Genomic DNA, 15,540 nt, shown 5'->3' with positions numbered 1-15,540 from the left:
CCATGTCCCACAGCAAACAAAATAAATATTAAATAAGTAATGGTTAAACAAATACAGGATTTTTTTCATTTTAGTATTTTAAAGTCTTGTTTAAATTATCTAATCCTTTGAAACGAGCTGCCACCAGAAGGCACGCAGCACAGAATGAAATTTAGTAAATGAGTCAAGTGCTTTTAATAAATTTGATCAAAAACATAGTCTTATAGATAAAAAATACAATAGAATCTGCTGAATTCAATTGATTTAATATTCATAGATTCATTTTGTAAACATTTTACATCTGTAAAGTATTTAAATGATTTACATTTTAGATGCTATGTCAGTACATCAATATTATACGTTTTAGTGTCTATGCAAACAGAAGGAAATGCATGGTAGAACCACATCTTGCATAAAATAGATAAGAATACTATTGAGATCATGTTGAGAAACCAGGTGAAGAAATAATAAACACAGAAAATAACATTTTGAAAGGAGACTTTTTGAGGAGTTAATTAAATACATACTGGAAAACACACAGGAAAGAAAGATGTGCTTTTAGAAGTCTATTGAAAGTAAGAAAAGAAGAGGTGTTGCAGAAATTTTGAGGGCAATAACAATGGCACCCATAGTGGCTAATCTAAATTTAGGGGACAGTTAGTAGACCAGTCTCTGAAGACCTCAAGGAACAGGCAAGGGAGTGAGTAATGTACATAGTTACAAAATCAAAGACCCTGCCCTTTATATTCAATAACAAGTGATCACAAGAAAACAAATAGTAATTATCCTTCAAATGGTAAGATCCACCAATAGGACATTTTGACATCCATTCGTCATGGCAAGACTCATATATGGCAAGACTAAAAATATCTGCTGACATGGAAAATTAAAAGCTTCAGACTTATTTAAGTGTATATTCACTGAAACTTCTTACAAAATACATCTTCTGGGTTCTGAATAGTACAGCCATTTTCTCTTTGTAAACATCCTCAATACTTCCTCCAGCCTCATTATTCATGCAACAACTTCTGACCCTTAATTTAAGGTAAAATAAATTAAATAAAAAAAACTATTTTTTTTTTTACCAATTAGACAAAGAAACTTATTATTGTGGAGGGTAAGCTGTTGTAAGCAAAGAACAGCAAAGTTATATTACATTTTTGGGGGAAAACAGCAGCATGAGTGCTCAGCTGGGAGATTTTTAATTGGTACGTTATTTTTCAGAAACATTTGAATCCTGACTGAATCTTATTGATGTGAACTCTATATTTAAAAATCCTCCCTGTTCTAGCCTGTACTCTTCTAGACAATAGAAAATAATGTAACCTGGAATGAACTCTTATTCAAACTTTTTATGTTTGAATAAATTATTTCGTAAAAATATAGATCACTGTCAAGACACAGAAGGGAGCAGACGGATGTAAAATAAATGTAAAATGGATGTAAAATAAACAGAGTTTATTGACAGCGGGAGCAAAGCAGAACACAACAGGTGAAGGATGGTATTACTAGATGACACGTAGGACTTAGCTGACTGTAACGCAAATGAAGATGAAGGAAGTGAGATTGAGGATGATGTAGATCGAGAAACGAAGACACAGGGAGTTTATGAGGATCCGAAGACTGCAGACTACTGAAGATGAGGATGAAGATCAGGTACAGGAATGCTGGGAATCTCTGGTGAGAGCAGGAAGAGTCTGTGTAACGTGTGCAGATATTGCAGTTTAGTTCAGTTCAGATCAGATATTGCAGATATCATTCATTCAAATTTTTGTACAACAATTTGAGAATTTAGTCTGATTCAAGAGGAATCAGAATGCCAAATCCTGACTGGATGAGAGGAGGAGCTGGGGATGGAGGAGGGTAATTAGCTCCTGAGAAACGCGATAGCTGCTGATAATACTGAAGGAGCTTATATTATATTATATATGAATACAGTGATAGGCGTCGTATAGGTAGACGTGGATCAGCTGAGAGTCAGCTGATGCGAGCTTGACTAACGTGACCTGCCAGAACTGACGATAGGCTTGATTTATTTAGTATTAATATTCCTTGGGTTTGCTGATGGTAATTGTAGGGACGCAGATGGTTTCATTAGTCTGTTTCTGACGCGTGCCTTTGTCTTGAATAAAATAAATATTGTCCATACCTTCAGAATAAATTTCGGATAAACCAAATCCATTTATTGTCCATTTGGTATTGCAAACAACAAAAAAGAACGAAAATAAAAACTAAATCAAAATATCTGATTCAAAACATACTGTTAGGCATGAGCACTGTCTTTCACAATCCAACTCTCAACACAGCACGGTCAAAAAGTTTGTTGACCTTCCATCAGCGCACCTGTAACTCATTATCACCTTACTTAAATATACTCAAAATACTCATACGCCCTCTAGTGTCACGAACAAAAAATACAATTCAAAATAATGGCTCCAACATACCGGCCCCTGAACTGTTAATGACATGGGGCATAAACAATTCAAAATCATATATTTACATAAGGAGCCATCAAACACATCATTATACATAGGTACATTTTTTTTAAAAATATATATATATCATGCATTTAAACCTTCCCTTTATCACATTTCTAATAAAAGACAAAGTTTTGTTACTGGTCTTACTATTGTGTTTGTTTTGGTTTGAACTCGTACAGATCTAACTAAACCCCTTTTATCTGGGAAAGTCTCTAGTACTCTTCCAAGAGTCCAAGAATTGCGTGGGGCTGTAGAATCTGCAATGAGTACAATATCACCCGGCATAAGATTACGTCTCTCTTTTGTCCATTTTTGCCTTTCTTGTAGCAATGGCAAGTACTCTTTTATCCATCTTTTCCAAAAAAGATCTGAAAGGTATTGTACTTGTTTCCATCTTCTTTTTACATACTGATCTGATTTCTCAAAAAGACCAGGAGGATAGGTTGGGTTTCTCTTCATTGTAAGCAGATGATTGGGGGTAAGTGCTTCAAGATCATTTGGATCTTCGGACACTTTAGTGATGGGTCGATTATTGAGAATTGCCTCAGCTTCACACAGAACAGTGTGTAATCCTTCATCATCCAGCGTTTGTTGATTCAAAACGGAGGACAACACCTTTCTTATCATTCTGATGATGCGTTCCCATGCACCACCATGATGTGAGGCTGTGGGTGCATTAAAACTCCATTTAATTCCTTTGTGTGCTAAAACCTTGGTGATTTTATTTTGATTAAACTCCGCCAGTGCCCTTTTCAATTCTTTTTCTGAGCTAGTAAAATTTGTTCCATTGTCAGACCTCATTTGACATACTTGTCCTCTTCTGCATAAGAATCGTCGCAATGCATTTATGCAAGAATCAGTGTCCAATGAGTATGCCACCTCCAAATGGACTGCCCTACTGGCCATGCATGTAAAAATTACGCCATAGCGCTTCACAGAAGTTCGACCTCTTTTTACATCAATTGGGCCAAAGTAATCCACTCCTACATTTGAAAATGGAGGTAGATCTGCAGTTATTCTTTCTTCGGGTAAGTCTGACATTTTTTGCTCACCTAGCTTACCTTTGTTTCGTTTGCAGAAAGTACAGCTTGAAAGAATTTTTCTGGCTGTCGCATTGGCTTGAGTAATCCAGTATTTTTCTCTTAATATAGACAGCATATGATTTCTTCCACTATGGCCACTCTGTACATGAATATGCCTAAGAATCAGCTTGGAAATATGCTGGTCTTTAGATAAAATAACTGGATGTTTCTTTTCTTCAGGCATAGCAGCTTTGCATAACCTGCCACCGATTCTCAGCAATCCATCTTCTAAAATGGGGCTTAACTTGTGAATAGAACTGTCTTTTCTGATTTCAGATCTTCCAGATTTCAGTGATGAAATTTCTACGCTGAATCTTTCCCATTGACAGAACTGGATAATAGCCTTTTCCGCCTCCGCAAGGTCGTCTGAAGACAAGGATTTTCCTCCATATGAAGCTTTGGTTTGTTGCAACCTCTTTCCCAACACATTGGAATCATTTAAAGTTGTCGTCAACTGTTTTCTTTGACGACTTACTTCAAGTAGAACTTTCTTTACTTTCAGCATCCATGCAACTGCAGTCTTGAGTCTTTTCCAATCAGAAAAGTAATTGATCAGCCTATGGGTTGCATTATTGGTGTCTTCAATGTTTACAACATTTGTTGAGAGCTCTTTCTTTAGTTCTGGATCATCATCAACAATGTTTGACTCAATGTTGTCATTTGACCATTTTGAAACTGGTTCTCTTAGAAACTTAGGTCCATTTAACCATCTTTTATTGGTTGTTAGCTGTTGTACAGTCATTCCCCTGGACGCATCATCTGCCGGGTTTTGTGAAGTATGAATATACCTCCACTGTGTCACATTTGAAGCTTCTCTGATGACAGAAATCCTATTTGCCACGAAGGTACGGAATCTCTTGTTTTCATTTCTTATATACTTCAGGACTGATGTGCTATCAGTCCAAAAACAAGAATTTTCCAGTTGAAGCTGAAGTTCTTCTCGGAGCATTTTGTCAATGCGAATTGCTAGGACTGCAGCGGTCAGCTCCAAACGCGGAATGGTAACTGGTTTTAGAGGTGCCACCCTGGCTTTGCCAAGCAAAAAGGAAACATGAACAGCATTGTTACAATTCTGTAGCCTCAAGTAGGTCACAGATCCATATCCAGTTCCACTGGCGTCTGAAAAATGGTGTAGTTGGGCACTAACCGGCTGTCCAAAATCACATGGTTTCAAACATCTGTCAACATTAAAAGTACTTAACTGATCCAAGTCAGAAATCCATTTAACCCACCTTTGTTCAAGAACTTTGGGAATCTCATCATCCCAGTTATAGTTTGTTCTGCACAACTCCTGGAGGATGAGTTTGACTGGAAGTGTCAGTGGTGCAAGATATCCTAAAGGATCATACACTGAACTGATCACTGACAATATTCCACGTCTAGTTGGCATTTTTTCTTTGCAAACAGTTCTGAAATTGAAGGTGTCAGTCTGTACGCACCATTGAAGTCCTAAGGCCCTTTCTACTGGTAGTTGGTCTCGATCCAAGTTGAGCTCAGTTAGATTCTTGGATCTATCTTTTTCTGTAATGGACTGTAAGACCTTACGGCTGTTACTGACCCATTGTGTTAGATGGAAGCCTCCCTTTTGACATAGCGTGGTCAGGTCTTTGACCGCCTGGATTGCTTCATACTCTGTAGATAAGCTTCGTAAGCAATCATCCATGTAGAAGTTATTATACACAGTGTCAATTACTTCTTCTTTAAAGCAGTGTTGATTGTCTTTTGCAGTTCTTCTCAGAGCGAAACACGCACAACTTGGGGATGAAACTGCTCCAAAAATATGAACAGTCATTCGGAAGACAGCAACATCCTGTGTAACATCTCCACCTGGCCACCACAAGAAGCGAAGAAAGTCTTTGCCGCCTTCTGCCACTTTGACCTGGTAAAACATTGCTCTAATGTCAGTCATGAAAGCAACAAGTTCTTGTCTGAACCTCAGAAGAACTCCAATTAAAGAGCTTGTGAGGTTTGGGCCTTGCAGTAGTTGATCGTTTAAAGATGTGCCTTGGTATTTTGCTCCACAGTCAAATACCACACGTAACTTGCCTTTACGAGGGTGGTACACACCATGATGTGGAATGTACCAAACTTTACCGTCAGATCTATCCAATTGATGCTCTGGCACTTTCTCAGCATAGCCTTGGATAACCATATCGTTGACAAAGTCTGTATATTCTTGTTGAAACTTAACATTCTTTTCAAACTTTCTTTTTATCCCCACAAGACGCTGTTTGGCAATGTTAAGATTGTTAGACATTATAACATCTTTGTTTTTGAAAGGCAGTTTCAAACTATAATGTCCATCCTTGAAGCTCACAGATTTCTCCATGATTTCCATGAACTTTACCTCCTCTCTGGACATTTCTTCTTTGTCCTCTGACACTTTTTCATTGAAATCATGCTGGTATTGCTTTTCCAATAGCAACTCCAATGTTTCAACAGAGATCCTGTTTACTCTAGCAGTATGTTGTTCATTTTGATAACTGCCTAGAGAACCATTGACGACCCACCCCAATAGGGTACGTATGGCATAGGGACCATCTCCCTGACTATTTACTACTTCCCACGGTTCGAGTAATTTGGAGGCGTTGGTACCTATCAATAACTCCACTTCAGCCTGAATGTGCGGAATTTGAATACCATCAAGATATGGCCATTTAGTTAGGTCTTCCCGATTTACCATGTTGGCTTGGTTTACGGGCATTTGTTTCTGTGTGTACACTTCTGGCAATTCATAAAATGTATTACCATCAAGACTTGAAATCTCCAAGTTGTTCACCACATAGCTTGAGACTGTTGTTTTGGGACTCATGGTAAGCAAACAAATATTTGTCTTTCGTCCATTCAGGTGCAGCTTCCTCATTAAACTTTCTGAACAAAAGGTAGAGGTACTGCCTGTGTCCAGAAACGCGTAGGTTTGAACAATTTTGTTGCCCCTTGCAGACTTTACTTGGACTGGAAGGATAGGTAAGATACCACTGCTACTCCCGGCCCCAATATGACCACACGTTTGGGCAGATACAAGTGTATTGTTGATAGTTGGTTCTACATTCTGTTCATGGTTTGTGTTGACAGCTTTATCAACTTTGAACTCCTTCAAATGAATGTGAAGAACACTGGGATGTTTCTGGTTGCACACTTTGCAAGTTAAGCGCCTTTTACATTCTTTGCTCATGTGTCCAACATGCAAGCAACCAAAACAGACAGCTTTTTCCTTTATAAAGTTTACCTTTTCCCTATGTTTCTTCTTCTCAAACTCTTTACATTGCTCTAAAGAATGACCTTGTGAACAAAACAAACAAGTGGAGTTACTCTTGAATTGCCTGCTTGGATGTTCAGCATTTACCCTTTGGATTTCACCAACAATGGGTTTGTTAACATTGGTAACATTGGTAGCAAAACTATCCCCTTTTAACTTTGGCTTTGACTGGAATTGTGACTTCCATTTGTAGACATCCTTCGGTTTACCAGTTGTTCTCATCTCTACATGTTGAATAGACCCAAATATTGGATCAGAAATGATTTTAACTTGGTATTCAACGAAGTTGACAACATCACTAAATTGGGCTCTTCTTTTCTGTCTTTCCATGATATCACATGCAGCTGTTCTCCATTTTTCTCTGAGTTTAAATGGAAGCTTTAGAATTACTGCTCTCATGTTTGTTGGCATGTCCAGTTCTTGCATATACTGTAGATCTGCCATAGCATTGCAACACCCACGTAAAAAGAGTGCATAATCTTGAAGAGCTGTGGTATCTTCATACCTGATCATGGGCCATCCAAGCACCTTCTCCATATATGCAGCAGAAACAAAATAATCTTCTCCAAACTGCCGTTTAAGCATAGTTTTAGCTGTATCATAACCTCTTTCCGGTGCCATATTCATACAGCTTCGAACAATTTCTCTTGGGCGCCCTCTTGTGTATCTTTCAAGGAAATACAAGCAATCACCTTTGTTATTCGTTTTTTCCTCCACACAGTGTTTAAAAGCTTTAGTGAACAAACTGAATTGCAATGGATCCCCTTCAAACACTGGAATATCACGTGGTGGTAAATGTTGAGACTTTTGCTGTTGTACTAACAACTCCGTTATTTCTTGATGTTTTTGAAACATACTCTGTGTGAAATCAGACCTTCTATCATCTACTGAAGTGGCTATTCTGGGTCTTGAAGATGCAGGTTGCTGTAAATGAGATGATGTTGGTTGTGAGGTAGCACCTATGCTGCTTTGCAATATAGTCCTTGACTGTCTCTCAACATCTGGTTGAAGAGATGCAGTTGCTTGTTTTGCCTGTTTGTTGACATAGGATTCCATCCCATCTGATGCGATGCTGTTTGCTCGTTGTTCATAAGTCCTGAGCACAGATATCTTTGCATTGGATGCGGCGATTTTTGCATCAATATCTGTTCGTTCCTTACGCTTCTGTAACATTTCCAACTGTTGCTCAATATCATGCTTAGCTTTTAAAGACTCTGCTTGAGCGACAAGAGCGGCTTTTTCTGCTTCAAGTTGAATGCATACCAGTTGCACAGAGGCATTAGATTTGCTGGAGCGTGAACTGTGGCGGTTGCTCTTGTGAGAAGTGCGACCACTAACCCGTGTTTCAACATTTGAAATGCTATCCTTGGGTTCAATTTCGCTTGCAGCATGATCACATTCCTCCTGTAGCTTCTCACACCAATTATATACCACAGTGCTGAATTCCACAACCCATAACATTTTTGCTTTGAACCATGTTTCATGCCGGTCTTTCTCTTCATCAGGCAATAAAGCAATCAAAGATTTGTGTACTTCTTTTGCTTCTTTGCATTGTGTTTCAAACTTTTCAAACATACCTTTGACCTCATTTTCATATTCTCTATTACCCATTAACTCTTGTATTGTCTTTTTTAGTTGGGATGCTTTGTCAAATTTTGACTTTCTTTGTTTCTGTAAAATATCGAGTTTTGCCAATAACCCTTTTGCAGTAAGCTTAACCTCTCGTTTTCGTACAGACAATTCAACATTTTCATCCTCTGCTTTCTGCGTCTGAGCCCCATCTTGCTCAATTTCAGAACCAGGAAACTCACTTTCATCCGCCATTTTTAAACCTTTACTAACTGCATATTTTACATCATAAACATCAACTTAAAGTGTAAACATTAACAAAAACAATTAAGCATTTCACAAACAGTTCCGTTCTTCGTTTCACAAACCCCTCTTTTTTTTTTTTTTTTTTTTTTTTTTTTTTTTACCACCAATGCGCATTGGATTTGTCTTTGTTTGTATGTGTGCACACTGTTTTATATAGCCTATAGTCATTTGACTCAAGTTCAAGTGAAAGCGCTTTCATACCTCAGTTCCACAAACGCTGAAGCCTTTGCTGTTCGTGTGCTCTGTATTCTCTTCGTTTAGCACGTGCGGGCTTGTAGTCCTTCGAAATCCGCGGCGTTCAATCCCACGCAATAATAATAATCCACAAAAAATAATCCAACAAAACTGTCATGAATGAGCATCATCCGACTTCAGATCCGCTGACTTTTCCTGTAGTCGTCCAATTCGATCTGTTCCAGTCGATGTCGATACAAGGCTCATTCAGGCTCCTTCGGTCAAACTTTTTGACTTAATGTAGGGACGCAGATGGTTTCATTAGTCTGTTTCTGACGCGTGCCTTTGTCTTGAATAAAATAAATATTGTCCATACCTTCAGAATAAATTTCGGATAAACCAAATCCATTTATTGTCCATTTGGTATTGCAAACAACAAAAAAGAACGAAAATAAAAACTAAATCAAAATATCTGATTCAAAACATACTGTTAGGCATGAGCACTGTCTTTCACAATCCAACTCTCAACACAGCACGGTCAAAAAGTTTGTTGACCTTCCATCAGCGCACCTGTAACTCATTATCACCTTACTTAAATATACTCAAAATACTCATACGCCCTCTAGTGTCACGAACAAAAAATACAATTCAAAATAATGGCTCCAACAGTAATACTTCTGTAAAATGACCCTGATTGCTATAATTTGCCTCTGACTTTCCTCAGGGGATTGAACAAACAAATCCTCTCAACCAGTTTGTACAAACAATATTCTTCTCAATAGATATTCATCATAGAAACTCATGTTGTTGTTAAAGTGCCATTTAAGCAGTTTGCTGCAGGCAAAGTAATGATAGTATTTTCTTTCTGCTGTGCAGAGTTTTACATTTTGATCTACCATTTGAAAAGTTCAAATTCCAATCCATTTGCTTATTGGTTGGAAATTTCTTACGTATTGATATTCATAATCCCTAGTTTATGCTCACCTGCTGTTTTATCTTTGTGTGTGTGTGTGTGTGTGTGTGTGTGTGTGTGCATGAATACATTTCCATATGTATGGGAGGGCTGACAAATTTCTGCACATAGTCATTTGTTGGAAAGATTATTTGAGTATTTATTTTTATGTTTCTGTTATCTGGTTGCATTTGTCTGTCATTGTTCAAGCTGTATTGTCTTTGTCTAGTTTGCTTGCACAGTTGCCGGAGGAGAATGTTACCTTGCTGTGCCACTTATTTGGAGTGCTACACAGGATACACACTCACTCAGAGGTGAATCAGATGACAGCAACAAACTTGGCCCTTTGCATTGCACCCAACATGCTCTGGCGGTCTTCCCAAATCAGCCCTGAGAAAGAGGGACAGAGTGTGTTGCAGGTAAGCCAGTAAAAATCTGTGTACTTTCTCACTTCTTCACAGTGATAGTAAATAACGTGTCCATGAACTGTTTATATATGGGGTTCAAAAAAATTATCTTTAGTGAAACTTCATACAAATTACAAATTAATTATATTATTATAAATCAAATGACTGATATCTGTAGTGAAAATTCTTTGTCATCACAAATTATATTATCATAAATCAGATTTTTTTGATGATCATATTCTCTGGCATTATTTGAGAATGATCCAAAGAGCAGCTTGGGTTAAACAAATGTCCTTGTTTGATTAGTGACCGAATCAGAATAGTGCAGAATCAGAAATATTTCTTATTAATTTTAGGTCAAAATAAGAGTTATTTTTTAAACAGATTTTTAAAAAAAAGTTTATTTAGAGATAGATCATTTAGAAATAGATCATTTAAAACAGATAATTGAGTCTTATAACTTTCTGGTTTAAATGACATTTTAAATCCCCGATTTTCAGTGTCCCCTCAGAATTTTTAAGCCCACAGTTTATGTAAAGGAAATAGTATTTGGATTCCTATCATCACACAGTGAACAAAGACATGACAAGAATTAGAAACAAGAACTAAGAAGCTATACAAAAGAATCAAACCTGAAACAAAACAAAACTCCTAAATCACTGTGACATTTAGCAGGTAATGAACATACAAGAGAGGCATTCTTTATATAGCTAGTGCCCACTTGGCTAATTAGATTATTAGAAAACTGTTCTCTGAAACAGCTTTAGAAGTATAGCATGTTACACCGGAGGACACCACTGTCACAACTAACCACAGACAATATAATCACTCAGTCACTGAGTTACAAGCAAAATAGCTTTATTGTGCATGTATTCAATCAGGAAGTGCACTCAGGAATAGAAGCAGTTCCAGGTCAGATTTGAACAAAGAAGTGGATTTTGTGCCCAAGGGCAGTAGATCCTAATTTGTATGCCAGCTTGCTAAGCACTGCTGTCATGCCGCTTAAACAGTTCCCTCTCATTGCTCTTGGGAAGACAGTTTAAAACCACTATCACCACAGGTTGTCATGCTGGAGAAAAATCCATGAGCTATTACATTAGCACAATCGCTTGAATTTTAAATAATAAACGAGCACCTTCTGGTAAGGGTGCTAAAGGGTGCAACTACCCGGGCTAATAATTATCTGACTATTATTAGCCTAAAGCAGCAAATGAGTCATGCAAATGATGCATCTGATGGCTGCTGACTTAGTCGTTGAGTTGTTCTCATTAACCTCTGCAGTTTACAGCAGCAAAATCAGATTTCCTGATGTTACCAAAGGGATCTCTCTTATCGACAGGATGTTGACACAAATGCAAGCAGGGAAATCATTGAGAGCTCGAATCGCCAGGGACCAACGTCACTATATTGTTGGCACGAATACTGGTGGTACAATATGTGTTGCAACACAACAAGAGATTTATAAATCTTTGGTTTGTTTCAAATACTGAGCAAAATAAGACATACTTGGAATTGCTTGGAAAAGTAAGTATCAACTTCCTTGAAAACTATAAAAACCGGAATGAATCCACACTGTTTGTCTTACTATGAACTGGGTTTCAAATCCAAGAGTGCTGAAACAGAGATTTTGCATGTCAAAGGAGATTCCTTATTATACAGATTTTCATATTCAGGGTAGGGTTGCCGCGGTGAGGAAAATTTCCCACCGGTTAATCGACGTGTCACAACACCGGTAATCCCGGTGTCACCGTGGGGGGCGGGGCGGGGCGGGGGTTAAATAGCTTTTAAATGCGTGCGCGTTATAGGCTACTTTCACTTTCGAAATAAGCGTCAATTGGCAATTCAGCGTCAATTGCTTGAATGGACAAAAAAACAACAACTCGGCTCGCTGATAATAAAACTTTTATTTAGACAGAACTTTTATTAGCATAACGAACGAATAAAAATAACCCCATGCATAGGCTGAAAATCGTCAAACTGTGGGCCCAAACAAATAAGAACCACACAACGTTTATTAACGAATAAGAAAATAAAACATTGTTTATATTTTAAACAATATAAAACATAAATTACACATTCCGCAATTATCTTGCTTTTCTTTAATTTGACTCGTTCTCATCTCCACACGTGCTAAATGGAATCCTGATGCTTGCTGATCTGTGACGTGACTGGCTCTTGGCACGCACTGCGCAGTTCAGTTTTTAATTATAAGAGTTTCCGCTAGAAAAAAATGGTGCCGGTCAAAGTGACCGGCAGAGGTTTCGTTTAACGGACATTTTGATGATATGCCGGTCAAATATCGCCTCTTAATTAGTCAAGTTGAGGAAAACTGGAGGCAGGCTAACTTAAAAAATGACATAATCAGGCCGTATAGAATGCAACATTATTATTAGTCTGACTTTCAAATAGACGAAAACAACATGAACGTCCGATTGGCGTCAATTAACACCAATTGTTTTTTACTATGGTTTCACACACATTCACTTTTTGAAACATTGAGGCACGGATGTAGGCCTACCTAATACAAATAAATAGCCTAACTAGCTAACTAGTTAACATCTCCAGTTAACTAGCAGATCATTCATTTAGTACGCTATTAAATAAGAGATCTAGCGCTAAAATCAGTTGTTTTTTAAATCAAGCTGAGCGCTCGTGTCCGCTGCTATCAGTTGCATGGACGACGCGCTGCGCGAGTTGCGCAATCTTCACTCGGACGCGCGTTTCAATCTATCGCCGTTGCGGAGACTCTACACAGGCGAAGCACTGCTACTTGGGCGCAGAGATATCACGCAACACCTGAAATAAAGCTTGCCACAAAGAACCGGCGAAAGTAATGATTATGCATGAAACATTTAAATTGTTGATAAATTGATAAAGTTGACGATGCAGACTCGCCATCTTCGCAGTAGTGAACGCGCATAGAGAGAGAAATGCTCACTTCACATGAATAAATTCTTATTTTTTAATCCAGGCAAATTTGTTGATGAAACATTGATTAAAATGAAGATACAATTTATACAAAACGAAATAAACTTTAAAGAAAGGCTTTCTACAAAACAAAACTAAATAAGTGCTACAATATAGCCTATGGCAATTACTGTCATGGGATTAATATTATATCTATTATTATGTAGTAGTGTAATGTAGACAGACGCTGTAATTAAAAGAGGTTTGAATTTTTCTTTGTTCAATTTGCACACTGAATATGGGTTGGAGGGGAGCTTTTAGTTTTGAACTCTCAAAGTGCACCAGATTGATGAATTTAACATTAAAATGCACAAAATTTTCTTACGGGGAAATACCCCCGAAACCCCCTTAACCTTGTAGCAGCCCAATAGATTGTAATAATAGTAGGCCTAGTGCTGGTAGTTGTAATTTATCTACTAAAAGTTATTTATGGTCAGATAAAATATAGGCCTAGTTGTACAATGCAACAATGATATAAATAGCCTTGAACGTTCTTTGTAGCATTTGTATGAACAATTTATTGTCTAAGTTTTTGAGTAACTATAAGAGCATGTTTAGTTTAATAAATACTAAATAACACTTGGTGGTGTCTGTGTGATTTACTCAGAGATTGAGAATAGAGTGGGAGATTTTGGGAGGAAACAGAGCTCAATTTTCTCATGGCTGAGCCTGAGATGATTGACATTATAGCCACATGATAAGGAGAGTAAGAGAAAGAAGGAATAATATATTATGAGTCATGAAAATTATTTTCTTCCATTAATTTGAGAACCATGCTGGGCATTTGAAGGGCATGAAATTCCATTTTGTTGAGAAAAGCATAATACAATGTGTTGCCTGGCTACCTGAAGATGCCAATTATTAGAAACTGGTCTCCATAGCAACATATTTACTGGGATATGACAGGCACAAAATACGAGACCAATGAATGATCTGACTCCAAAAAGTTTCACGTATGAGGCAGAGTTTATAAATACACATGCTTTGAATCCATACCTTCTGCATAATTCATACCACATTACCCATCAGGGGGTTGGAGTAGATTATATGCCATTTTTTAATTCTGGCCATTCATGCTGGAGCATTATTTAAGCCTGTTTTTAAGATTTACGAATTTATATTGTATAGTAAAATTCCATCAAATTTAATTGAATATTCCTTATATATTTTTCATATTATGAATTAAGAATTTAAAATTTTAAATGAGTAAAAGAAACTAGGGCTTAATAAAACATTTTGTATAAATCTTAATGAAACAAGGTAATGGACCATTTTATTACTAATTTAAAATTCTAAATTCTTAATTCATAATATGAAAAATATATAAGGAATATTCAATTAAATTTGATGGAATTTTACTAAAATTCTTAATTCACGTGAATAATATGTAAGGAATGTTCAGTTCAATTTGATATAATTTTTCTATACAATCTTAAAAACAGGCTTAAATATTTTCTTTAGTGTACACAAATTTCATTAACATTATTCAGTAGATTTTAGACCTATCTGATCCAGTGGAGATGAGATCACATCTGTGATCTAATTCGCTGTAAGACTCTCTGTACGCCTCTGTGTTTCACTCTGAGAAGTGATTCATTTCACTTAATGAGTTTTGAATACTTGGGCACAGGGATGAATTACGGTGTACAGAATAACCACAGCTGTAAGGCAAGGCAAGGCAAGACAAGTTTATTTATATAGCACATTTCATACACAATGGCAATTCAAAGTGCTTTACATAGAATAAATTAAAATAATCAAAACAAATAAAAATAATTAAAACAGTTTAGAATAAAAAATCAAATAAAGTAGTACTGTAATCTTAAATTCATACTGAACCTATTTCAATGATGGCTGGAACGGTTAGTAATACAGAGAAAATGTATATGAAGTCGGCATGAAACGGAAACTGCAATCTCCTTTTCTCCCCCATTTTGACATAATCCGAGTGAAACTGATTCTTGAAAAATGTAGGGCGGATTCAATTTTGTCCTCGGTTTTGTGTTTTGCTAAGGGAAGGATTATTTTCCGGCTCTCACGCTGGTGCACGCGGCATCAGAGAAGAGATGTTTAAGTTAAAAGGATAGTTCACCCAAAAATGAAAATTCTCTCATCATTTACTCAGCCTCAAGTTGTTCCAAACCTGTACGAATTTCTTTCTTCTGCTGAACACAAAATAAGAATATCAGTAACCAAACAGTTGATGGGCCCCATTGACTTCCATAGTTTTTCATCATACTATGAAAGTCAACCCATATTCTTCAAAATATCTTCTTTTGTGTTTAGCAGAAGAAAGAAATTCATACAGGATTGGAACAACTTGAGGGTGAGTAATTGATGACATAATTTTTATTTTTGGGTGAAC

General features: G+C 37.1%; 1 protein-coding gene across 1 annotated transcript in view; it reads left to right on the top strand.

The window, feature by feature from the left end:
• Positions 1 to 15,540, top strand: part of arhgap20b (Rho GTPase activating protein 20b) — a 68,180-nt gene that overhangs the window by 35,282 nt on the left and 17,358 nt on the right. The window contains exon 13 of the mRNA XM_056260069.1: positions 10,031 to 10,220. Coding sequence (XP_056116044.1) covers positions 10,031 to 10,220 — 190 coding nt within the window. The remainder of the gene's footprint in view (positions 1 to 10,030; positions 10,221 to 15,540) is intronic.

This window comes from Rhinichthys klamathensis, unplaced genomic scaffold, assembly GCF_029890125.1.
Source record: "Rhinichthys klamathensis goyatoka isolate OS25496 unplaced genomic scaffold, OSU_Roscu_1.1 h1tg000172l_1, whole genome shotgun sequence".
NCBI lineage: Eukaryota > Metazoa > Chordata > Actinopteri > Cypriniformes > Leuciscidae > Rhinichthys > Rhinichthys klamathensis.
This window is presented reverse-complemented; position numbering and strand designations above follow the sequence as displayed.